The 26,925-nt window shown below is 38.4% G+C and overlaps 2 protein-coding genes across 3 annotated transcripts in view; one reads left to right on the top strand and one right to left on the bottom strand.

Annotated features, from left to right (window-relative positions):
* The first annotated feature begins 1,086 nt into the window (after nucleotides 1–1,086).
* LOC127810645 (E3 ubiquitin-protein ligase SDIR1) lies at nucleotides 1,087–12,462 on the top strand. 2 transcript variants are annotated; one of them, XM_052350218.1, is made up of 9 exons: nucleotides 1,087–1,330; nucleotides 2,359–2,522; nucleotides 2,640–2,694; nucleotides 2,790–2,842; nucleotides 2,949–3,177; nucleotides 3,369–3,483; nucleotides 5,766–5,811; nucleotides 11,372–11,500; nucleotides 12,159–12,462. In XM_052350218.1, exons 2-9 carry the CDS (start codon nucleotides 2,445–2,447, stop codon nucleotides 12,279–12,281), a joined length of 828 nt encoding a protein of 275 aa, XP_052206178.1. In that variant the 5' UTR covers nucleotides 1,087–1,330; nucleotides 2,359–2,444; the 3' UTR covers nucleotides 12,282–12,462. The 2 variants fall into 2 exon arrangements, with proteins under 2 accessions (XP_052206178.1, XP_052206179.1); XM_052350219.1 differs by having other exon boundaries at nucleotides 1,088–1,330; nucleotides 11,375–11,500.
* Nucleotides 12,463–14,490: 2,028 nt separating this feature from the next.
* The window catches only part of LOC127809890 (peptidyl-prolyl cis-trans isomerase FKBP20-1), a 31,044-nt gene continuing 18,609 nt past the window's right edge, over nucleotides 14,491–26,925 (bottom strand). Inside the window, exons 3-6 of the mRNA XM_052349047.1 lie at nucleotides 15,521–15,654; nucleotides 15,335–15,414; nucleotides 15,067–15,159; nucleotides 14,491–14,966 (exon numbers count right to left, since the gene is read on the bottom strand). Coding sequence (XP_052205007.1) covers nucleotides 14,816–14,966; nucleotides 15,067–15,159; nucleotides 15,335–15,414; nucleotides 15,521–15,654 — 458 coding nt within the window. The 3' untranslated portion in view covers nucleotides 14,491–14,815. The remainder of the gene's footprint in view (nucleotides 14,967–15,066; nucleotides 15,160–15,334; nucleotides 15,415–15,520; nucleotides 15,655–26,925) is intronic.

Below are 26,925 nucleotides of genomic sequence, written 5' to 3'. Positions count from 1 at the left end.
AATGTTGATGTATATCCTTATGGTTAATGAACATGTAAGAATTGATTTATGATCAATGTTAAGATATCAGGTTCGATCCTTACTTCCGCATTTGATATGTATAATGATTCTCTTTCGAGAAAATGATTGGGAATTCTAGGGCGAACATGAGGAATGATGTGATTTAGGATTAGTTTGAAAAGAAAAAATTTATTATACCAGAATTATCCAATTTATAACGTGCCTGAAAAGTTGAGCGTTACAACGGATATAAACAACAACAGATACTTTTAAATAGCAACAACAAGTGAACAAAAGCAGATGTTATTAGACCAAAACAATAAAGATGAGACGATAGAACAGGTCAAGTCGCACAAAGCGCTATCCTGAAGACAGTTAGCGCCCTGCACTAACGGAAAGCAAATTATGGTGACTATCTCAGCAGGATGAAATGACCTCTCCGGTAAACGACAGTCACGAATGACAGGAGCTAGCAGAACTCAGGACGGGTTCGCTATCAGTAATGGAAAACTCGAGAAGACCAAGTCTAAAAAAACTCAAAGAAGCTTAGAAAAATATAAAGACTGGAAGAACTTGGGGACCAAACAAAACTAGAAGAACTTGGGGACCAAGCAAAGTGAAGCATAAAAAAGCCATAGGCATCCTTGTCACCCATCGAAGTGGCACAACAGCCCACTGCACACACACATACACTCACATCTAACATCGAACTCGTGATCTACTGGTATTAATTCCAGTGTATCACTTGTTCACCACTTGACCTATGTCCTAAGGGCTAGAGAGAAAGTATTCTTGATGACTATGATGATGAGGTAGCAAATATATATATATATATATATTGGGTGAATGCGTGTGGCCAAGGATGGTGCTTCAATTTATCTACCCAAAAAAGTAAAAGTGAAAGATGAATTACAATTACCTTTGATTTTATAGACCCTTTCAATTTCAACGGTTAGACAATTTGCCACCATAAAAAGTTTGCTAGGAACAGCTAATAATTCAAAAAAATAAATTGACAACGTGACCTGAGTGGACAGTAGAGTCGGGTGAAGTTTGAACTCAAAGCCTTTTTATTTTATTTTATAAATTCGGGCGCCTGAGAAGCGAAAAGAAACCAAATTTGAGATTGCTTTGACACCCGCAGCTGGTTGGGAAGCGTTGGCTTTTGACGGACGCAAGAATCAAAGGCCAACTCGTCCCGGGTCGGCTCTCCTCTCACCTCGCCCGCCCCTTTCAACTCTGATCCTAGAAATGGATTGAATCTGCTGCGTATCTACCAACGCAATCGCCCCCTCCTTCACGGTTCGATCCGCTGTTTCGCTTTCCCTTTGTAAGTAATCCGTTCTTTCCGATTCCTATTTCCTCGAGATTGCTGAAATTCTTGTTAGAATTAGCGTTTTGATCGGCAAGGAACTTCGACTTACTAAACGTTTGTTGGGAGAATCTCTGTTTTTGTTCTTGATACTGCTCGGCTTTTGAGGAAATCGGAGGAATTTCTCTCATGATGTGGATAATTTGGATCTTGAATTGTGAATGACGTTGAATTTTGTAATGGTTGAATGGTTCCCAGCCGTCTTAAAAACTGTAGGGATAGTTTTCTCGTTTCTTTGCGAAATGCAATTGAGAAAAATGAACTGAGGCAAATTGACGGATTTTGATGTATATCTATTAGCGTCATATGGTTTCCAGGTGGAAAAATTTTGGTCTTGTTTCTTTCAACCAAAAGAACCTTATTCTTGCATATGTTGCTTGTGGTATAGCCCATTGTTGTTTATTGGGCTGCTGAATAAGTTCATAATGAATTTCAAATAATGGTGGGTTTATGGAATTTCTTCTTTTGGTGTCCGTATATTGGAGCTTCAACTGCTAGGTTTTCTTTTCAGTTGTCCTCAAACTCCTTGAAGCAAAAGGGTTGAGAATCTTCACTTCTTTATTACTATGCTCCATTTGTTTAAGCATATTATTACTGTAAAATATAGGACATGTCAATATGACTCTGTATGTGTAAATGAATGCACGCACAACCTTCCATGCATTTGCTTATATTTGGATGCTAAGCAAGCTATGAGTTTCTTGGAGCAATGTGGAACTGCTCCAACCCAACCAGCAAAACTTCAACCTTGTTTTGGTGGTTTATAATTGCCTTGTACCTTGGAAGTATCGGATACAACAGTTGGTTGAATTGAATGGATTATTTACCTTAACTTGGAGTTTACTTTGTTTGGAGAGCCACAAGTGAAATGCTCAAGTGTGACTTTTTCATACATTTTCTAGCATTCTAAGTACGCATGGCATGAATTTTGGTGACTTCAATTTTTTTTTTTTTATCACACTGATTTAATCCTTTTGGTTTTGCAGATGCAGTTTGTATGTAGGACTGTCTTATTTGAGTGTGCAACTAATTGATTATTTCATTGCTAAAGTTTTTGGCAAACTTCAGAACCATGAGTTTTGTCTTTCGTGGAACTAGAGCGGATATAGAAACTGGGCTTCCAGGATTTGTTCCTGAAAGACGTGCAGTGGTAAATCCATTTATGCTTTGTCTAGTTGACTCTGTACCCTACTGTATTTCCTTCATGCTTGCAAATTTATATATAGACTTTGTTCAAATCTGAGAAAAATTGCACATCTGCCTTCAGCGTGTTCATGCAGCTCGACCAGTCAACACCAATTCACTTGCTTTTCTTGTCACGGGTACTCTATTGAGCTGTTTTGATTTTTATCAGTAATTTTCTAAATTATTTCTCTTATATGTTTGTATTTGTAATGCACATGTTCCTTGTTTGCAGTTCTATTGCTGTTCATGATTCTAAACTCCCACCAAATGTCACCTAACTTTCTGGTATTAACTCAACTGAGTATGAGATTAGGGCCTATGGTCTTTTCATGTTACAGTGATAACTTAGTTTGTTAGACAAGTTGATGGTTTTCAATGGCTATGTTTGCAGCTGTGGTTAGTCCTGGGTGTCTTTTTGATGGCAACAAGCTTAAGAATGTATGCAACTTGTCAGCAACTTCAAGCTCAAGCCCAAGCCCATGCTATGGCAGCAAGCGGGCTTCTTGGTCATACTGAATTACGGCTGCACATGCCACCATCCATAGCACTTGCAACCAGAGGGCGGTTACAAGGTCTGAGACTCCAGCTTGCACTGCTTGACCGGGAATTTGATGACCTTGGTATGGTAGTCTAGTCATGTTCTTGCATCTTTTCTGGACTTATCAATCTGGTTTACAACAAATTTTAAATTTATTCTTCTTTCATTTTTGAAACAATTGAACCTTATTTCGGTTAAATAAACCTAAACCATGTTAAAAGGTATTTGTTGTTTTTATACTTTGAATTTAAAGGTATTTGTTGCTGTGTGCAGATTATGAAACTTTAAGAGCACTGGATTCTGATAATGTTCCCATTGTTCCTTCAATGAGTGAGGAAGAGATAAATTCTCTTCCTGTTCATAAGTATAAAGTTGTTGGCTCCCAAAGGTTAGATATCAACTATTATTTCTTTATATCTCCTTGAAGAATCTCCTTTCCATGCAAACAATGCCAAATAGAAGGATTGAGCACTATTGTTCTTTTTTTTTTTTTTTTTAACATTGACTTTATTCCTCATAAATATGTAATTTTTAAAATGAAACAGTAATTAAAATATTAGTACAAACTTTTGTGATCTTCATACAACATCACCACCATGCCGCCACCACCACCACCATAAGTGTTAATTTAACTAAATGGGGCTGTCTACATGAATCTTAACTCTCCAATCATCTCTATCTATGGTCATATCTTTTATAAGGCTTTTAATTCACCAGACTCTCTTGGCACTTTTTTTAGTGCAACTCCATAAGTTAAAAGCTTACCTATTCTACATATAATTTTTTGTGATTATTTTCAAAACAAAGAGAGAGAGTTTTGATTTGAAACTCCCTTCAACACTTGCGTCTTAAAGTAGGGTTGTGTTAGGCCCAAGGGATTTGACAAGGAGATCTCAAGAATTCCGCAAGGAATTCTGGAGAATTGGGTAGGATTGGTAAAGAGAAGAGAATTGATCGTAGGGAGAGAGAGAGAGAGAGAGTTCATAATTCAATTCATTCATAACATGCCTCTTCGGGTGAGATCAGTTTATATTTATACTGATCTCACCAGTCAAGTGGACAATTTGAATAATTCCCGCAAAAAAACTCATACAACCGCTAACTACCCATGTGTTACGGCTACTACTACCTTCCTGCCACACTTTATTTAGTAAGCACATGTCAGGCACATGACAGGTTATTCCAAGGTTTGGGTAAACCAAGAAACACATAAACCAAGGTGATTGGTTTAGTATGATTTGATTATTTTGTTAAATTGGTTTGGGTTTAGAAAAACTTAATGGCCCAATTAACATCCATTTAATCCTAGATTAAGTTACTCAAGTCTGTGGACCCAAATTGACCCAATATTAGAAAGGAATAGGCTGTTAGGTATGTGTTGTCCCATTGCCACCCCTAATTCTGCACCCCTTATCCATATATTATGCCCTTGAGCAATAGCACCACAACCCCCTCTCCCATCCCAAACCCTCTGTCCACCCTCTGGTATCCTATCTCCCTTTTGGCAGCTTGACTTGAGTAAGATGGTAAGGATAGTTAGTCCAACAACCCTCTCCCCTTTGGGAGCTCAGCTTGGGTATAACAATAACCCTACCCCAACCCTGTCTTCACTTTGGCTTCAATAGTTGCCCCAAGCCCCCTCCTCTTTAGGTTGGCTATAGAAGGCTAAAAACAATTTACTTGATCAAACCCAAACTGGTGCTTGTTTGGTATTGCTGTGAAATTTCTACTATCATGAGAATCACTTCTGTAAAAATGCTTTCATAAGAATCATTTGAGAAAAAAGAAAACAATTTAATGTTTGGCTTGATCATCTGGAAAACGTTTTAAGTGATTATGTGTTTGGTCAATGATTGAAAAAAGTACTTTAAATAATGAAATTACCGGAATGGGTATTGACAAAAGTGTTTATATAGTTATTACTTTTTGCAATTTTAAATGTTGATAGGGGCTAGTTTTGTCTACAGATATACTGTTTTCTGCTTCTACATCTGCTTCATAGGGGAAAAAAAATTTAGCTTTTTGTCAGTAAAAGCACTTTTGTAAAAACCAAAAAAAAAAAGCACTTTTTTAATTTTGGCCGAACACCACAAAAGCCTAATTATTTTATGTAGTTAATACCATTTAATAGGTGAAATTTTTGCAATTTTAATTGTTGATTGAGGGTAGTTTTGTCTAAAAATAAATTTTGTTTTCTGTTTCTACTTTTTCTTCACAGTAAGAGCTCCAAATTGATGCTTCTGCTTCATAGTGGAAAAAAAGTTTTTGTTGTCAATAAAAGTACTTTTGTAATTTTGGCCAAACACCAAAGAACTCACGGAAGCACTTTTCAGTGAGTTTAGGGTTTGCTTTACCCAAATTTTTATCCTTAACACAACTAACTGAGTCTCCCCATTAACATTTCTTAAACAAGAATATGCTTGTAATTGAGTTGATGAGTAATGGTGGTGCAACTTTTGAAGAAAAGGTGAAAGTTCAACTGACTTCACAAATTGTAAAGGAGCTTGTAAAAATTTCTAGAGGGTTTTAATCCAAGTTTTTGGCAAACAATTGGATTTACAGAATTGTTTACTCCAATGTATTTGTTAGTTAGATAAACCTATTATGCAAATATTAAGTAATTTGAAATTTTTGGGAATTTATAAATTTTAGTTGTGGTTCTGTTGACAGTGGTGGCGCATCAGTACAAAAGGCTTCTTCTTCAACCTCTTCTGAGGTACTCTTATTCCCTTCTCTCATAGCCAAACTATTTCAAGTAAATTCAGCCATGATTTATTGTCCTATTAATTGAGATGTGAATTTTATATTCATTGATGGGTTATATAATTTCTCAAACTGTGTTATAATATATCTAAGGTTGAGTTTGACTAGAGCGAGAACATCCATCAAATCATCCCTCTACTTGGATTTTGTTCATTATGTGATGTTCAGTTGATGAGATGAATTAGACCTTGTTAATGACATAGAGGAACTTGAATGCTTACAATGTGGTGGAGATTAATGGTGGCTAAAATTGATTATTATGATTGAGGTTCAAGTTTGCAACATGGTTACCGTGCTTCAAATTATTATGGCAAATGAAGAAAAGTAGTACTAAATAAATAACAGTGGAGTTTTTCAAATGTCCAACACATATTTTATATTGGGTTGTATACAGGTTTATTTTAGAGTTTTTCAGGGGTTATTACACCCCTTGGATAGAACTCACCCTCAAAAGTTAGCTGTCAAGGGGAGGGTTCCCAAGAGGTTATAAATCTCACACCAAGAGCTTAAACTTCCGATGTGAGACAAATTTCATACCTTGCAGTGGACCATAACATGGGGAGGGTGCCCAAGAGGTTATAAACCTCACACCAAGAGCATAAACTTCCGATGTGGGACAAATCCCATACCTTCCTCTTGACAGCTAGCTTTTGAGGGTGAGTTTTACCCAAGGGGTGTAATAGTGTTATCAGACCCGGCCCCATGTCTCGCAGTTGCAATCGCGCAATAACAAAGGTGACGTTGGCATTATAGTGTTCGTCCGGGACTAGTAGTGGTTGGTGCACAACCTGGCGTCAAATTGTGAAGCGTGGTGGTATATTATGGTTCACTGCAAGATATTAGACTTGTCGCACATCAGAAGTTTAGGCTCTTAGTGTGGGGTTTATAACCTCTTAGGCACGCTCCCCTTGACAGCTAGTTTTTTAGGGTGAGGTGAGTTCTACCTAAGGGATATAATAAGGGTGTGGGGAATTTATACAATCATCGACAACGATCACAAACCTAAACTAGGCGAGGTTGGCTACTTGAATTTTAGACCTCAAAGTATCTCTATCCTTGGCCATATCCTCTGTAATATCCTATGACATGTTTAAAGGCTCATCACCAAATTTTCTTTGGTACCTTTCCCTCTTTTGCCACAAACTTCCTCCATTTCATCTACTTGCGTCACAGGTGCATTTATTAGTCTTTTTCTCATATGTCCAAACTATCTTAATTACATCTCTCACATTTTATATTCCAAACGATGGAATAGTTCATTCATTTGGTTTTCATTAGCTTCATCTCAGAAGATTTTTGGTCGAGCCTGCTGATGTTGTGTCCCTTTGTTTGGTTGTTTATCCATTATCTAATTGCCTTTGTTGTTGTTCCATCTGCCATACTTGATTAACCATGACCCATTGGTTTACATCCAAGTTTGGCGTCTTTGTCAACCTTGAGAAACCATGATAGTTACCATGGCTAAATATCTTGAGAAACTACAATGGGATATTTTATGAGCTGGTCCTGGGATGAGTTCAAATGTCATCTGGTTGAGTGGAAAAAGTTGTCTTGCTTTGGATAAGGGTTGTTTGGGTAGTTGTAGTTTTGTTGTCTTTAACAAAGTCCTCTTAGGGAGGTAGCTATGGAGGCTTGTGGTCAATCAAGGTAAGCTGAAGGATTTCTCTGTTGGTAAGTTTCCGGTTGACTTTGGGGGTGGGGATTCCACAGGTAGAGGCAAGGCTTCATCAGGGGTTACATAGGAGGTGGGTTTTTCTTCCTTCCTTCTTTCTTCTTTTGTATTTTATCTCTATTGCTCAGTGAGTGAAAGGGGAGCAAGTTGCTGAGAGCTTTTATTTGACCTCGGATGGCATTGCTGGAATTCCACGACTTAGGTTCCACCTCCAACATTTGGAGATAAGGCTATATGATAGCATTCTATGGTTTGCTGAATGACTACACCCCAATATGATAGGGAGAGGATAGTCGCTTCAATGCTCATTGGTAGGAGGGATGTTCTCTGCCCGTTCATTCTACAGGCTGCCCTTGTGTGGGTACAGGAGGACTGGCTTCCCTTAGAAAGCTGTTTACAGAACCAATGTGCCCATAAAATGGTTTTCTATGTGTTCTGCAGCTCTTACAGTAGACAACCTGAGGGGAAAATGAATTATGGTGGATTGCTTCTATATGTGCAAGTCATTCAGTGAGTGAATCATCTTTGCATTCACTTTATTGACAGGCAGATGTGGAGCTTGCTTTTTTCCTTGTTTGGGGTGCTGTTGGCGATGTTGGAATCAGTGTTGGACCTTTTGTTAATATGGAGGTTTGGGGTTCTCAGATCACAGTGGACAGAGTCTTTGGTAGCTTGTTCCCTTTTGTGTGATGTAGAACCTGTGGGGTAGAGCATAATAGCATGACTTTGAAGGCAAGGAACAATCATTGGCCTTTACAAAAGGAACAATTCTCTTTTTTCTTTTTCCTTGGATGAGGGAGGATGCTAATTTTAGCTATGTGTCTCTCATTTCTTTTCTTTGCAACTTTTGCACTTGTAGATAGATAGGGCTGTCCTGAGCCTTGTAGATTAATGGATGGTTCTGTTGTTCCTTGGTTAGCTTGCTTTGAATGACCTTCAGCCCCTTGTTGGCTTGTGGTATTTTCTGTTCTTATATATGTTTGTGATAGGGATATTAGAGGATTTATTTTCATCTTGCTTTAGTTTATCTTTGTTTTAAACTTTAGAGATGTAGTTGGTTTAGGTTTGATCTCGTTATCTTGTTTGTCTCTTAGTTAGGTTTTATCTTTTTTTAAGATAACTTTAGTTGGATAGGAATTAATCTTGTTTTGCCTGTAAATAGGCACATGATGTAGTTTGAAGGACAACTTGATTATTTGAATAATATTGATTTTCTCCTGATCTCTCTCTCTCTCTCTTCTGCCTTTGTTTCTTCCTCTTCCTTCTCCTGGTCCTTTTCTTCTTCTCCTTCTATCTTTCTGCAAATCTCTTAATTGTTGTGCACCACATTTTGTATCAAGGCATTATTTTTTAATAATATTGATTTTCTATTGATTTCTCACTTATGTCGCACTCTCCTCATCATCATAGGACATATATTCCTTTTTAGAATTACCATTATATGTTAAATAAGCATGTTTGACAGAAAGAAGTGAACCAAGCATTAAAAAGGATGAATAACAGTAAAGTAGTTGAACTGGACAATATCCAATAGCAGCATGAAGATGCATGGGAGAAGGTATGTTGTGGTTAATGCAATTATTTAATGGGAGCCTTAAATTGAAAAGGGTGCATAACAAACAGGGAAGCATTCTAATGCAGACAACTAAAAATTTGTGAAAGATTTGAAGAGAATAATTCGGGGAGAAAAGAAGAGGAGAACTTTCAGAAGAAGCAGAACAGGGAGAGAGAGAGTAGTTGAATTGGACAATATCCCAATAGAGCTTGAAAATGTGTGGGAGAAGAAGGTATGTTGTGGTTAATTCAATTATTCAATGTGATCCTCCTTACATTGAAAAGGGTGCTTAACAAATGGAGAAGCATTCAAATGTAGACAGCTAGAAATTTGTGAAAGAACAAAGAAGAGAATAATTCGGAGAGAGAGAGAGAAAGAGAGAGAGAGAATTTTCAGGGACGGATAATCACTAATTTCTGTATTCAAATCATTAAAAGCATAAATCTCTAATTACATCATAAGCCTATTTATTGGTTGCAATCCTAACTAAAAGAAAATTAGCCATACTACAATTATATCAATAATGAATAAAAGATGCAATCTAAATAAAAATAAGATAAATCAAAATAGGTAAATATCATATCACACTCTAGTTTCTATTTGCAAAGTTTTTATAGAGGGATCAGCCTAATGAGCCACACTATAAAACTTTGGACCAGGGTGATTGAGTAAAGGTGGAGAAGAGAGACCAATGTGCCTAAAAATCAATTTGGTTTTGTGCTTAATAGGTTAACAATGAAAACTATATACTTGTTGAGGCACTTGATGGAAATGTCTATAGAAAACAAAAAATATGCACATAGTTTCTATGGATTTAGGAAAAACTTATGGTAAAGTTTCAAAGAAGTCATATGAAGGGTTTTATGGAAAAAATGAGTCTGGATTACTTATATACATGTTAATGAAGACATAAATCATGAATCAAAAACTTATCTTAGAACTTTTGAAAGAGGTCCTAACTTTGTTCCAGTTATAATTGGGTTACATCAAGGATCTGCCATAATCCCTTGTCTATTTACTGGAGTGATTGATGAACTCACTAAACACACCCCTTAGTGAAATTGTAGCAAATTGAAAACCAAAGATATAGAAAGTCTAGTAAAATTGTGCAAAAAATTGGGGATATCATTGAGGTTGTACCTACAAAATTAATGCAAGATAGTTAAAATAGAGGAGTGTATCTAGCATTGTATGTTATAGTAAAATCTCATAAGATAAAAGAGAATTTTTATTGGACAACTGTAAGCATTGTCATATGGCACAAAATATTGGGTAATAAAGCATAAATCTGTAAAATATGAGCGTAACAAAGATGAGAATCTTATAATGAATGTGTTGCTATATAAGAAATGATGGAATTTAAAGTGAGATTATATGCCATAAGTTTGGAATGGATCCTATTGCATGGCACACAATTAAGATTATTTAATTATATGAGAAGAAGACGAAGACTGATAGATGCTCTTGTGAGGGTAATAGATGAAATGAAAGAATTTGAAGCAAAAGAGATGCAAAAAGACCAAGAAAAGTTTGGTTGGAGACTCTTAAGCATGATATGCTATTATAATGGCCTTATAGAAAATATGATCATTGATAGAGATGAGTGATGAGGTAAATACATATAGCCTATCTCACCTAGAGGGATTAAGGCTTGATGTGATGTTCTCCTCTATCTTAGAAATGCATCTGAGTTTGGAATATTAACGGTCATTTTTATGTTTTTCTGAAGATATTTGTGACATAGCAACAAGTATACGTCGCTAGCAATACTTTTAAGTGTCTGAAATATTGTACCCTATTCCTTCCTTGAAGTGTTCCCGTATTACTTAGGTTCCATTATCATTGGAGTCCTAGAAAAAACTAAAATCAATATTTTGCCCAAAAATCCTAAAATTTGACAAATATTGCTTGTCATCAACATAAATACATTAGCTCGGTCTATTATAATGTTAAATATAGTCTCTTTTGAAGTGCAAACTGAATGAGCATGTGATTGATTAGCCTCCGGCATCCTCTATAGAATCTGGAACTAGCATGAATGTAGTGTTTTCTGGTTGAATACAATTCCAGGACTTTGCTGACCTCAATAATGTCAACTTTCAGCTCTCAGGCAATTGTTCAATACTGTTATACTATGTTGTTAGATGTACTATATGGATGAGATAATTTCTATGTAGAACTTCTTGATAGTTGGTGGAGTTATCTTGCATTTTTGACATTTAATTTTTGTTTGATTCTGCTCATCATCATATAAAAGTGCCAACATTTTATTATCTTGTCGTTTAGCAGAAGAAGCAAGATAGTGTTAATTCAGCTGGGACCATGAAGACCTCAGATGATGAACTTACTTGCAGCGTTTGCTTGGAGCAAGTTACTGTGGGAGAACTTGTTCGTAGCTTGCCATGTTTGCATCAGGTTTGTTTCACTTTTTTACTACACTCACCACTCTAAAGCATTAAATTTCATTAAATTAATGATATTGATTGAATGACAAATGTTAGATAAAATAGCATGATTTACCATTGGCATTTTACTAGAAATCAACCATTTTAGGGCCTTCATTTGTAAGTGATCACAAGAAGATTCATCACACAGATTGTGAGGTAGCCATTCTTATTGTTGCTGTAGAACTTTTAATAAAATTGCAAACGGTATGTAAAATATCTAAATCGCAGCAGAATAATCGAAATTGATTTATCTAATGACCTTCGTGAAAAACAATAAAAAAAATTTTATACGTCTACCCCTTGTCCTTTCAAAGATTCGAATGGTAATGCCGAAAACAATATATGAGCGATCAGAAATTGATTCTGATTGTTGTGTTATTTTTTTTCATTAAGTTCTGTGCTTATTTATAAGTATCACACAAATATAGATAGGCACATTTCTTTAGAAATTTAAATCTAATTCAAATTTCAATCACATATTCCATCATATTGTTAAAATTCAAATACGAATGAAGTTAAAACAAATTCAAATTCTAAATATTTATCGTATCATTAGGAAATTTATCCCGATGTAACTGCAATTCTAACCGTTGCAATGTTGTAATCCCGATATCTATCTCTTGCAGTTCCATGCCACCTGCATTGACCCATGGCTGCGGCAGCAGGGAACATGTCCCGTTTGTAAATTTAGAGTCGGGTCAGGATGGCATGGCAATGGACAGGACGTGGACGCTTCTTACATGGCTTAGAAGACTTCTGTAGGATAAACATGCGCCCCCAACGCCTTGTAAAAGCCATATACTGATCTAGACCAAGATGGGACTGGGAGATCCATGAGTTGGCATGTCCTTTAATTTGCTAACTTAGGCATTGAAGAAGGTACAGAGCAGCAAGTTTGCCTATCAATCTTGGAAGGGAACCTTTTTGTGGTACCCTGCCTGAATGTCTCTTTGTGAGTGCCAACTTTTGTTCCCTTGAGCAAGTCAGCTGAATCGGGGAGTTCATTTTCAAAGCTATAGTTATTTTATCCAGACAAAGTTAGATACGAAAATATAAAATTTAGAATTAGGGTTATTTTCTTTTTCTACTATAGGTAAAAAGGATAACGAATATCTTGAAAAGGATATACAAATGATTCCAATAGGTGTGGACATTGGCAACAAGTATTTTTGGGTAAATTATACTCGATACTTCAGAGATTTGATTAAAAATAAAAAACAAAGACACCTCTTACATTTGATAAGTGACAAACATCATTTGGTTTTACAATTTTAAGTACACTTCTTTTTTTACTATTATTTTGTAGATGTTCAAAATTTCAATATGACAAAAGACTTTCATATTTTTTTCTTCTTTTTTTTTTCTCTTTGTATGGCAAACTATTTAGAAGTCAGTTGTGTATCAATCTTTCTCTATCTCTAATTTGGATTGTGTTTAGTGATTGTCCAATAAGAAAGAGGGAGAGAGAGAGAGAGATTAACAAAATATCAGATTTTATTCAGTTAGTTGTCTTTTTATTGATTATTTGTTTATTTAATATTTTTATGACCATTTTTACCTTTTAATGTCACAGGTCCAAATACCATACTTTAATTATCGATTAAGTGAAAGGTCACACCTAGAAAAAATAAAAAAAATGAATCCCTTTTCTTTTGGTGACAGTTAAAAGTTTCTATAACATAATAAATTAATAATTTTTAAAAAATGAAGAACCCTTTTTCAATATTCTTTGATTTTAAAAGTATATTAAAAAAAGAATAAATAAAGAAAATTGGCTATCAAAATTGAATCAATAATGCAAAGCCGGCTTACATAACATGTATAGGAATTTAATAAACTATTGGAATCTTATTTATTAATTATCCAAATATTTTAATTTTTAGCTATTTAATTCAAAATTAATGTAAATATAGAAAAGAATAGAATTTTAAATAAATATTGAATATTATAGAACATAACAATTAATATAAAGATTAGAAAGATTAGGATGTATAACTTTGATTTATTTATCACAATTCTATTATTCACAATAATATATTATTTACAATTTTATATGATTAATTAGATAATCAATATTATTAAATTTAGATAGTTTTTTTCATTTTTAAATTCATTTGAAATTCCTTTTATTATATAATCTATTTCTAATTATTAAATTCAAATCTAGGAAAGAAATAAAAAACGAAAATTCTAACTTTATATACCATATTCTATATTTATATTAATAATATTAATTTTAGATAGAATATGTATCTATTCTATAAGAATATACATTTACATATTATGTTATTTTCTTTTCTATATTCTGTTCTCTATCTATTTCTATATTACATAACAAATTGTATGGAAGATAAGTTTAATCCATTTAATCGGATTATTACTCTAATTAATTCAGTCTAATTCAGATTAAAACTAATTAAAAATAATGACACATCAGTAATAAATGTATTTAAATCTTACTTGAAAAGTGAGTCAGATATATTATGTTAATCCTCAAATCTTCCCTTTACCAATTCCTAATCCATCCAAATCAGCCAAATGGGCTCTTACTCTTATTCTCTCCTCTCCTCTCTTCCTTTTTTCTTTCTTATTCAGCCAACTTAATCTGTTCTTCTTTCTTATTCAGCTAACTTAATCTGTTCTCCATGTCGACGTGACAACATATCATTTGAGAGGCCTCCTAGTTGGAACCCATACTCCCAATGATCTGTTACCATCAACGTGACAACACATCATTTGAGAAGCCCCTTAATTGGGACTCATACCCCCAATGATCTGTTGTATATGCAAAAATAAAAGCCAAATTTTACTTCATCAAAAACAAGCATGGAGCGGAATTGCCCCCCTACTAGGTGGGCCATTTCGATCCATATTAATTAAATTATTATATATGTTTATGTTGAATGGTCAAATAAAATCATAAATTTAAGGGCCTAATTAGTTGTATGAAATGACGCCTTAAACTAACAAGTAGCCATATTTATATAAAGCCCGGACAACTACAACTAGAGTCAATACATATGGAACAATAAAACACAAAACACACAACTATTTGTAATAGTAACATACGGTAGGGTAGGGTAGGGTATATCATCTGCTTAAAAGCCAATTCTTCTCCTTAGGCAGGCAGGAAGGCCACATTATAAATGTTTGACCGAAGCTGGCCTTTTTGTAGCAAACTACTCTAAATTAACCAACCAAATAAACCACCCTTAGCAAAGGTGGAAGTTACCTACTCATTGTCATGTATTATCTTCTGTTGAAATGGAATGTCCCATTGGCCTCACTTTGCTTTGCCCTTTCCTTTTCCTTGGCTTTTCTTGGATTCCATCTTGGCTTGGATGCGAGCTGCTGCTGCAGCTTTAGCCTCTTCTCTCTTCTTTTTCTCTTCCTCTTTCAATGCAGCAGCCAGTTCTCTTTGCTTCTTCAACTCTCTGATTCATTTCGTGAGAGAAGAAGAAGAAATTCAGTAAAAAAAAAAAAAAAAAAAAAATAAATGAAATTTAATGGGACGAGCAGCTTTGCTCGACTTACTCTAGCCTGGCCCTCTCATCCGAAACACTACTTAGACTGGAACCCTTCCTCGGTCTGCAGGCCACCAACTCAATCTCAAACACCAGAGTTGCACTGCATTACAACAACAACAATAACTTTATCATGCCATAACCAAGACAAATTAGGCCCAAACTTCTTGACGGTATATATTTACATAAATGTTTATTCATTTCTCGAACCATAAACTTTTATCTCTTAATTTATGTCTGCACTGGAATATTTCAAATGTATGACAAGGTAACATTACTCTGGGGGCACATCTGGCGGAGAACCAGTAGTTCCATAGGCATATTCTGGCTTGATGGTGAGTTTTGCAACCTCCCCAACCTGAGAAAACTAACCAAGGTAAGAGTCCGTTTTTTCATATATATATATATATATATATAATGCATATCTCGACAAAGGTTATCTAGCGAAGACAGTTTGCACTGACCTTCATGGTTTTCAGTGCTATGTCCCATCCCTTGATGACATCGCCTTTTCCAAGTTCAAAAGTGAATACAGTATTATCTTCATTTGTAGTGTCAAAAACTTCACCAGTTTCATCAAGGACGCCTTCATAATGGACTGTTCAAAACAAAAAAAAAAAACAAAAAAACAAGGCTATTGTTAGCATTTGTGACCATAAGAAAAGAGTAAAGAAGGCATCATAAGAATGAAGAAGTAATTTTAATGCAAAACATTCTAGCTTCAACTTTGCCAGGAGGACAGCCCAAATATGAAGCCAAGAATAATTTGGTTATCAGTAACATTGTTAGCAGTAAAAAGGTTTCACCATCATCAACAATTCAGCAAACGTGCCAGCACATTTACAAAGAGAAGGCATTTAATCTCTTAAGCAGGGCAATAATGCAAACTAATAGGTAATGCAATCAGAGGGAACCTTGAAGAAATTCATGTAGGAAAATTAGCACCACCACCCATCAAACAAGCAGCATAAATATCCAAGAAAAAGATAAACACTCAAGTAATTCAGTATCAACAATAACCAGAAGTTATTCTGCTAGAAAACTGAGTTCTGCCACAGGCTTCATCATCATCACAAGCCTTAATTCCATTAGATGAGTGTCAGGATCCAATTCTGACAAGGGAAATTTGCCTGCAATTTAGTGGGAATTGCACTTGATCCGCGAGATAATAGAAGAACACAAAGATAGAAAATGAGAGAGAGAGAGAGATTAAGAGAATTGAGAGGGAAAATGACTCAAATGTATTCAATCCTGCCTTCTAAGGGCCGCGGCAATTGTCTAACATACCAATCCTTTGTGGATTGGCGCCAAAACATTTGAATTACATGATCTACATTCTTCTGTCTAACTGCCAGCCCTTCTACATCCTTCTACCCGTAACCACCATCTCCCTTTTATTACAATAATTCCCTGATACACCCATAACCTCATTCCCGCGCCTTAGTAATCCCTCCTGGTCACGTGACAATTCCCCCCCCCCCCCCCCCCCCCCCGGCCCCCGCTTGGAACCTTACTTTTCCTCAAGAAGATTTACAGTAGTCCAGCTGCCTTTGGAAATTGCTTCAAGAGATCGAGCAGATACTCCCATGTGTTGTTTTTTGGGTGGAGTGGAGGTTAGACCAACGCATGAGCGCTTGTGTGATGGGTATTTTTGCTTGTAGATAACTCTTTTGCCCACGATGGCTATAGGTTCAGCCACTTGTTGAACTTCTTGAGCTGCTGGTGGTAGAATAGGACTGACAGGGTTGTTGCCCGGAGAAGTCTTAAGGAGGGACACATGAAATATGGGGTGGATGTAGGAGCCTTCTGGTAGCTGTAGTCTGTAAGCAACCTTGCCCACCTGAGCAATTACCTCATAAGGACTATAAAATTTTGGGCTGAGCTTAGTTACTGCATGGGGTGATAGAGTCTTCAATTGGACTTGCCTCAACTAAAAGTACACCTTGTCCCCCACTGAGAAAGACCACTCACTCCTTTTCTTATCCGCATACTGCTTCATCTAATTTTGTGCACCAGCCAACTTCTTCTTTAAGGTTTGTACCACCTGCTATCTCTGAGCCAAGTAGTTGTCTACTGTGGCTACCAGGTTATGGCTCCCTCCAATTGGTAACAGAGGCGGCTTATAACCAAAAAGTGCCTCAAAAGGGGTCATCTTCAGGGCAGTATGGTGGTTGGTGTTGTACCACCAATGTGCCAAGGGCAGCCATTTGTGCCACCATGTGGGATGCACTAAGCACACACACCCTAAGTAAGTCTCCAAGCATTGGTTGATCTGTTCAGTTTGCCCATCTGTTTTAGGGTGGTAAGAAGAAGACATATGTAATTGGGTTCCCAAGGACTTCATTAGCTCCTTCCAAAGTAGACTAGTGAAAATTTTGTCCCTGTCTAAAACAATCACCTGAGGCAGTCCATGTAATTTACCCACTTAGTCTAGAAACACCCTAGCTACTTCTTGAGCGGCGAAGGGATGGGCTAGACTCAAGAAATGAGCATATTTCATTTGTCTATCAACCACCACATCCCTTCCTTCTGACTTTGGTAAACCCTTCACAAAGTCCATGCTGATATTGGTCTGTGCCTGATTAGGAATTGGCAGAGGTTGCAACAGACCCGGAGGGTGAATGTTCTCATGCTTACACTTGTTGTAAATGACACAGCTCTTCAATTCCTTCACTGTCTTTTCTAATCCTGGCCAATAGAATAATTGTTTGATTCTGCCATATGTATTTTGAGCCCCCAATGCCCCCCAACAGGGGAGTCATGTAGGTCTACCAGCACCTTCTTCCTGAGTGATTCGTCAATCCCCAATCACCGTTCTCTCCTTGTACCTTAGCAGTCCATTCCTTAGTGTATAGCTAGGCCTACTAGTTGGATCAATGGTTAATTGTTCCATGAGTTCCTTTGTCCAGTCTCCCTTCCCATAGCTCAATATTACTTCCAAATACCAATCAGGAGTAAGGAAAGTCATGGCTGTTGAAGTCAGTGTTCTAAAACGCGGCCAAGGCCGCCTAGGCGCTAGGTGACCCTTGGCCGCCACGATTAAGCCCTAATTGGCACCCTAGGCGCTGGGCTGATTAATCCGGCCTAGCTGCCGCGATTTGTAAGAGCCGTGTAGAGATGGTGGATGAAGTGTCCTCACCTTTGAAGCTCAAGAACACGTCATAGCTGTCACTTCTTCGAGAAGCGGAAGAGGAGGAGGCGAGCTCTTTGCCTCTTGTAATAGTAGTCATTGAACAGAGGGAACAGAGAAGAATGGATCTCTTGGAGAAATTTAGGGGAGAAATTTCTAAAGTAGATGGAAGTATGGAACTCATTTGGAAGACGAGAGAAATTTAGGGAGGGGGGAGGGAGAGAGAGAGAGAGACCAAAGCAAGCATTGGTCAAAAAGTTGAATGGGCAACTGCTAGGAAACTTGGGGAAAAAAGTCAAGAAAAGTACAACACATGGGTTAAATTATTATTAACATAATAATTTAATTTGTCTATGATTTACTATTAGATGAAAAGCACAAAATAATGCAAGGAAGCAACCAATGTTACAAAATTATGTAGGTTTATGTGCTGAAAATAGAAGTTTTCCTAGGCTTTGCCTAGGCGCCCTAGGCGCTAGGCCCCGGTTTGGCGCCCGACTAGCACCTAGTGCGTTTTAAAACACTAGTTGAAGTCCCTTCTTCCATGCATCGAGAGAGGGCATAGGTTATCTTGTTCTCATACCCTTTCCTGTACTGAATAACAAAATCAAGTCCCATTAGTTTTGACATACGTTTCCTCTAGAGGAGTGTATGAAGTTATAGAAACTTTAGGCTTTCATGGTTAGTCCTGAAGATGAATTTATCCCCTTCTAGGTAATGCCTCCACTTCTCTACTGCTATTAGGACCGCCAAGAGTTCCTTTTCATACACACTAAGACCCAAGTGTTTAGGGGTCAATGCTTGACTGATAAAAGCTAGGGGTCTACCCCCCTTCATCAGTATTGCCCCCATCTCATAGTTACTTGCATCGGTCTCCAACACAAAAGGTTGGTTGAAATTCGGGAGTCTTAGTGTAGGGACCTCACACATTGCCTTTTTTAAGTCTTTCAAAAGCTTCCTTAGCCTCCTCACTCTAATGGAACCCTTCCTTCTTCAACAACTCAGTTAAGGGCTTGCTAATGATGTCATAGTCCTTTACAAACCTCCAATAATACCCTATGAGGTCCAAGAATCCCCTTAGGGCTTTCATATTCACAGGTCATAGTCAAGCAGTCATGGCTGCTACCTTTTGGGGGGTCTGTTCTCACTCCAGCCCCCTAATATAATATGGCCAAGGTACTCCACTTGGGTTTGTGCAAATGCACATTTAGACTTCTTGATGAACAACTTATTGAACCTGAGGACTTGTAGAGTTGTCCTTGAGTGCTCTAAGTGTTTGGAAAATGTGGGGCTGCAGACTAGGATATCATCAAAGAACACTAAAATAAATTGGGATAGGTAGGGATCAAATATTTGATTCATGAGGGCTTGAAAGGTTGCAGGAGCATTGGTCAAACCAAAGGGCATTACCGAGAATTCATAATGTCCTTGATGGGTTTTAAATGCAGTTTTGTGGATATCTTTAGGGTGCATACGTATTTGATGATATCCTAAACGAAGTAATTCATCCAATAAGTCCTCAATGGTAGGTATAGGGAATTTGTTTTTTATGGTGATGGAATTGAGTTGGTTGTAATCAACACAAAACCACCCAACTGTCATCTTTCTTTTTGACTAAAAGTAAAGGGGAGGCATAGGGGCTAGTACCTGGTCGAATAATGGACACTTGTAGCATGTCTTTAATCATGCGTTTTATTTCAGCCTTCTATTTTAGAGGGTATCAGTATGAACGAAGGTTAACAGGCTTGGAGTTAAGTTTCAAGTTGATAGTGTGGTCTAAGGGTCTTTGAGGTGGTAAAGCCTTAGGTTCCTCAAACAAGTCCCCAAATTCAGCTAAGAGTAAATCAAATGAGTCTAGCTGGTTTACCTCCCAAGGAGTCGGGGCAAAGCCCTTAGAAGTCAACATTAGTTTCCCTCCATACTTTGATTCTTCTTCCTCCTGCTCTAAAGCATGTATAGAGAATAATTGGGCCACTTGTGTCCATTTGTTCTTGAACAATTTTTGCAGCCTCTTACCTATGATTATCTTGCAAGTACCCACTTCTGCACTGCTAGTAATGGTCATTCTCCTTCTACCTTTTTCAAAAGTGACATCCATCTTATTAAAATCAAAACAAATGAGATTTACTTCCTTCATCCAGTTCACTCCTAGGACCATATCACATCCCCCAAGCTTTAGAAGTCACAGGTCAACCTCAAAATCTTCTCCCTACATCTGCTAATAAAACCTTACACATGCTGACTTGCATATCACCTTTTGTCCATTAGCAACTGTGATTGAGGGTGAGTCCCCGTTAGACTACATTTTAGCTTCTTAGCTATACCTTCATCAAGGAAGCTATGAGTGCTTCCACTATCAATGAGTATCATTAATAAGTTGTTCTCCTTTGCTCTTCCTTCCATTTTTACAATCTTACTAATAGCCACCCCCGTGAGGGCGTGCATGGAAATTTCCACCTTCTCTTCCTCTCCATCATTATTGTGGCTACCTTCTTCTCCTACTTCTTCTTCAATTCCCTCCAACAGCAGCAGCTGGCATTTGCATTGATGCAACAGAAGCCTGCCAGCCTCCTCTGTTCCAACAACTTCCAACCAAAGGTTGTGGGGGTGCTGGAAGGGCCAATCCCCTACTCCCTTAACCAATTGATCCCCCACCTCTATTCCATCCCTTGCTCCCCTGCTATAAGGGCATCACCTACCATCCCTTACTCACACCCTTCTACTTCTTCATCAGTGCCTCTACGATTTATTCCTGTAGTTTGGCACACTCTACAACCTGTTGGATTGTCTTAGGCTGGAACATCTTCACCGTGGAGCATAGTTATTCGTTCAAGCCACTAATGAAGCTTGATACGAAATATCCTTCAATTAAGGTGGGGTCAGAGATCAACATAAAGGCCTTCAACTCTTCAAACTTCTATTGATAGGCCTTGTTATTCAAGTTTTGCATTGAGTGGCTGGAAAGTTTAGAAGGACTCGAACATCTTTTTGAGGATTATGTGCGGCAATGGCAATTAGGGAGATGCCACGACCCAAGGGTAATTAGAAGGGCAATAATGTAATTAGTTACCTTAGTTTGTTAGGAGCTATTTCTGTTATTTTGTTACAGCACATAGGCTGTTATTCTAGATGTTTCTTTCAATTGTATAGCGTATAAATAGGCTATAGTATGTATAGAAGAGTAGGCTTGAATTGAATTGAATAAATTCTAATTCTCTCTATTTCCCTCCCTCTCTCTCCATCTCTCTTGTTCTCCACTGGTTCATCCCTTCTCTCCCTAATTCTATTCAATCTCTCCCCCTGAATTCTGCTCTCTCCCGTGAATTCTTCTCACTTCCCTTTCTAACCTTAATCAAATCCTAAAGTTGTGACAAATGGTATCAGAGCAATCCATCCTTGGCTGTGGTTTTGATTCAAGTTGAAGATCAGTGAAATTAATTCCGGTGATTAAGGCCCCACATCGAGGAGGCTAGAGACGATTCTATTGATTCTGACTTGATGGAGTCACATAGCAGATCAGGGCAAATTGTGGCGGTTGTTCACTGCATAAAAGGTGACTCAGCCTAGACGATTCTAGTGGCCTGGGGAATTCAACGAAACCAGAGTTCTAACAATTGAATAAGCCAAACTTTCAGAAACAATCCAAGTAGGTTGGAAATTACAGTCGAATTGAACCAGAAGATTTCCGACCGTGGAATCTATTGTGACTGGCCCTTCCAAACGCCAAAGCAAATTCGGCAGATTTGAAACCATTTGTTTAGAGGCTGAATTGAGCTTGAGATCCACAGCCATGGAATCTCGGATCTCGGAATTGAATCCGACGCACGAGGAAGGGAGTGCTGGCTCGGATCTAAAGGAGTAGGAGATTGGCTCTTGGCAGTAAGTTATGGTGATTTTGAATCAAAGGTGATCGCAATTGGTTTGGGAGCCTTGGATGGCGATTGGGTTGAGAAGAACTACCATTAATTTCTGTAGAGGTTCAGCTAATCGATTTGGATTGAGTGATTGAGTGAGACGAAGGTGACAGAATAGGTTTGGCGATTGTGTAGTGGGTTCCTCGCAGTGGTGCAATGGGTGTCACAGCCATTTTCAAATTACGATCGGTGATTGGGCAGAAACAGAGGAAGGATCCGAGGTGAGTCTAGCATTCTGGGCGAACAGATTGAACACCTCCGGTCGGAAATATCGCCCAATCAGGATTGGAAGGAGTTCCACCGACGAAGGCTGCTAAATGCAAAGGATCGCAGGAAGCAATCCTGGACACAACAAGGAATGGATTGAATAGTTGAGTCGATCCATTCGAGAGGTTATGCTGGAGGCGACTTGGCCAAGTGATTTTGACAATGCATTTAGTGACTCTTGGTTTGAAATTCAATAATTGTTGGTTGGAGCTTGTGGACGAGCAAACAAGACATGTCTGAAGGAAGGTTCGACGATTCATCAAAGCGGAAGGGCAGGTTGATTTACAACTGATTTTTCCAAGGTTGTTGAAGGTGTTGTTAGTAAGGCGAAGCAAATTATTCCAACGAGTTTGATCGCTGATCATAACCTAAGGGGAGAAGTAACTATCGGCTTGGAAGTTGCAGTTAGTTTAAACGAAAATTTCAGACAACAACAAAAGGATGTATAGAACTCCTCCTCCTTGGTCTTCAAAGTGTATTATTCAGGAGATGTCAGCCATGGGAAGCGGTGCACACATGAAACAAGTGGAGCCTCAGCTACAGCAGAAGAGTGCTGCATTTTCAGTTGGCTAGAAGCAACAAACAGGGGAAAAGAAGTTTGAGAATGAGATCAACCAATGGGACAAGAGAGCAAGCAGTGGGGTACATGATACGAGCAAGGAATTTGGCCTTATGATACGCAAGAAGCTACAAGAGTTTGCGATGATACTTATTAAGAAGTATCATTACAATTTTCCGATAGAATACTTTGATGATTATCATGGAAGTTTTAATAAAGAGGAATTCCTTGGAGTGGAGCAGCCAAAGGAGGAGACAAGATTACGAACGACCGATTCACTACCTACTCAGACTTTGGGCAGAAAAAGAAGCATTCTGATGGAGGCAGCAGTGACCAAAAGGATGGCTGCATTATTGGGAGTAATTTTGGTGGTGAAAAACATAATCTCGAGGAAAATTATATTGTTCAAGTTGATAGGGCAGCAGATCAAAAGGACTCCACGAATCTTTTTGAAGGAGAAGTGCATGTAGAGAAATATCTCAACAACTACGAGGAAAAAGAAGCTGCTGGATTACTTGCATAGAATCAAGAGGAACCAACTGAAAATTCAATCAATATTAATGAAGTTGTTGCTGGAATCAAAGCCAATTTATCAATGGTAACTCATGATTTAAAACATCAAAGTAGATTAGATAAGGAGATCTGTATAGATCACACTTTACAAGAGCTGGAAGCTGATAAATCGGGTGTTAATCAGTCTATACAACAAATTGGAGGTAAGAACTACAATATAGATGGCTTCCATACATCTTATAGTCCGAGTAGGGATATTGTTTCATCAGATAATTGGGCTGCAAATCAAGTCAGGAAAGAAGGTTAGGATGAAGGCCTTATGGCAGCCACTAAGGAGCTATTGGCTAGGATTGAAATCACAGCAACCCCTAATTCCAATGCTCACAGACAACATTAGTCTAAGCACCCAAGGCAAGTCTATAATTCTTCATTGCTATATTTCCAAGATGTTGATATTTTTGCAACAGAGCTTGGCCATGGGTTGAATGGGAATATGGTAAAGGCAGCTATGGTCGTAGGTCCGTTATCCATCCTTGTATTGGACAGGGAGACCGATTTTGGTCAGCCAGGTATTGCAGAAGGTGGGGGCATCAAACTTGAACTTGATCAAATTTCTTCAATTGAAGTTTGATCAGATTTCTTCAATTGAAGTTTTAGGCCAAAGTATGCCTGGGATGGATCTTGGAAACCTATGAACGAAGAAGAAGAGACCTAAAAGACGCAAGCAAGAAAGAAGAATGAAACGGATTGAGAAGGCGAGAATTTGATGAATAAGAATGGCTCAATGTAATAAGTTTCTTGGGGACAAAAAACCTTTCAAGGTGACGCAACGTGTAGCGCGTGTGTAAAAAAAACATACCAAATAAACCCTTGAAAGAACAAACTTCAATGGCCAAAATTTGGTGTCGTGTCCTTAATAGTAGTATAAGGGCAATATTGTAATAAGGATATAGTACTTATTAGGCTTATAGTTGTATTGCACATGGGCGGATGAGGGCTGGAGGCTATACATAAGCCATTGCTGGAAGAGAGTGGGCATGTTTTGAATTGATGAATTGAAATCTCTTATTTCTCTCTCTTGCATTCTTTCAATCTCCCTCCAATTTCTCTCCAATCTCTTTCTTTCTTTCCCTCTATGTCTTGTTCTCCCCAATTACCTCCTACACCTGTTATGAACTCTAGGTTCATGACAATTGGTATCAGAGCAACCCATCCTTGGCTGTGATTTGATTCGATTTGAAGAGAGTTGTCCATTCAAGTTGTGAATTCTAGCAGTATGTGTTCAAGTTTTTGCCAGTTAAATTAGCTTCAGTGATTTCGTTGGTAGAATTCTCGACGGAGGATCTGGATTAAGGTCCAGATTGTGAAGGCGTGTGAAAACGATTTGGCCAAGCTATTCCGACTGTGCTTCCGACAACTCCTGGAGCAATTTCAGCCGATCCGAATTAGCAGATGAGCAGGCCAGGCGACTTTGAGTGGAAGTCCGACACTCTCGGTGAAGCGATCTCAATCGTGAGTCCAAAGCTAGTTCGTTGCATGTGAAAGGGAAATTGCTGTAAGGCAATCTCGAACGATATTCCAGTAAATACTGTTCAAAATTGGAAGACGACCACGCTGGCAATATTGAATTCACTTCAATCGTGAGTGGACAACGGGAAGGAAGGCGTGCATGTGAGTCAGACAAGGAAGTGGTGTCGCGATTGTTGTCAATTGCGGTCGGTGATTAGGTGCGCGATTCTCCTAGGCTGGTAGGAGGCAATTGTTGCCTGGAAATTTTGGGGCACTCCTATCCGACTTTTGAAGACGAAGACGGCCAACGATTGTAATTTCAATGATTCCGAAAAATTTCAGTTATTTCGATGAAGTGATTGAACAGTGAGATCAACTATCCTAGAATACGAAGCAAGAGGATTGGCGTCCTGCTTGAGAAATTCGAGGAGTGTTGACCAAGCAAGGAAGACGAGCAACCCAGGCGATTCCGGTAGGAGAATTCCGATCGATTAATTGGCTGTAATTTTAGTTCGAAATTTGAAGGTGATTAGGCCGGGCAATTCCGACTTTCGGTGAATCTTCAGCATTCATAACCAAGAAGCAACCAGGTGATCTCTGGTTGAATCTCATATTTGATGTCCGAGGCTGTTAAGTTTAGACGCTAACCACGCTCGCTAATCCACAGTGAAGCAGATCTTGAATGGTAGTTGATCCATAACGATCGAGTGCAGTGATTTTCAACGATCGGCTTGGGTTGGGAAATCGTTAGATTGCAACTGTTGTTAGTCTTGATCGACTATCAATTGCAGATCAAAGAAGATAGTAATGGTAGTTTAGAGGAGGCTGATCAAGTTGCAGTAGGAGTTTCAAGAAGCAGCTGTAGGATTGATTGAACAACTTAGTCGATCAATTGCAGGTGGAGCGAATTGAAATCAGGCGAATTCAATCTCCCTGATTCCAGCAAAGGTGGTTTCTCAGCTATCGATCCTTGAGGCGATCGATTATCCACCAGCGATCTGAATTCTAATGGCAAATGACATGGGAATGAAGCAAAGGGAATCTCAATGGCAACAAGTGTTGGCAACGATGACGAAATCAAAGCACTGTCCATCCTAAATCCCCACGCTTCCCTTTTGTAACTGCCTCACCCAATTACCTCTAAAATTGATCCAATAAGTGACAAATTGCAGCCAGTGTTATGCTTCAAAGTAAGTCTATTTTAGCAGCAGAAGAAATCTCACACTTACAGTGATTCGATCGGCCTTCTAGAGTTCCCTAGATCTCCATCCGAAGTGTGAATCAATCTCTACAGTAGTCACCTTCACAACCGAGATCGCCGAAGTCACGAAACTGATCTAGATCACCTGTTGATCCTGGTTTCCATAATCACCTTCAAATTCCGAGAGTCAAGCTCCTTGCGTCGGAATCAACTGGCCAAGCCGTCTTCCAATTCCAAGCCTCAAACATCAGCCGACCTCACCTCCTTGTGCGCCGGATTCATTTCCCCTTGTGCGTCGGAATCACTTCTACCAGATCACCGAAGTTTCCCCACTAGAATCGTCTAGGCTGCTTGCCCTCCTTGAGCGACTAAGATGCAACCAACAAAATTCTGCGGAATTAAGAATCCGATGGTTGCAATAGCTTACGACTTGGCTTCCAATTCCACTTAAGTTGCTTCGCCCATCCACTTCGAACAAACTTACTGCGATTTGCGGCTAAGCATCAACCTTCTGCTCGCTTCCAAGAAAAGTCGAACAACTCTTCCAGATCACAAGCCGTGATCGCTTGTACCTCAGCTTCCCATACTTGCTGCGCTACTTTGATTTGGACTTCAAATTCCACTTGGTATCACCATCGGCCTCTCCTTAGCACGCCAATTCCGAGCAATACTTATTAAAATTCGCTGCCGTTCGTCAACATCTTGCCTCGCCCATTCCAAATCTGTTGCTAGATCACTTTCGATGGACTCCGACACCAATCGCGAAGGCTCCTCAG

The sequence above is a fragment of the Diospyros lotus genome, chromosome 9 (genome assembly GCF_014633365.1).
Source record: "Diospyros lotus cultivar Yz01 chromosome 9, ASM1463336v1, whole genome shotgun sequence".
NCBI lineage: Eukaryota > Viridiplantae > Streptophyta > Magnoliopsida > Ericales > Ebenaceae > Diospyros > Diospyros lotus.
Note: the sequence above shows the minus strand (reverse complement) of the source record. Positions and strands in the feature narration are given on the sequence as shown.

Bases quoted from the DNA above. Each gene is read 5' to 3' on its own strand.
- LOC127810645 (XM_052350218.1), top strand. From the start codon at position 2,445: ATGAGTTTTGTCTTTCGTGGAACTAGAGCGGATATAGAAACTGGGCTT. The intron at 2,843-2,948 runs GTATTAACTCAA...CTATGTTTGCAG, and splicing joins AAATGTCACCTAACTTTCTG to CTGTGGTTAGTCCTGGGTGT. The intron at 3,178-3,368 runs GTATGGTAGTCT...TGCTGTGTGCAG, and splicing joins CCGGGAATTTGATGACCTTG to ATTATGAAACTTTAAGAGCA.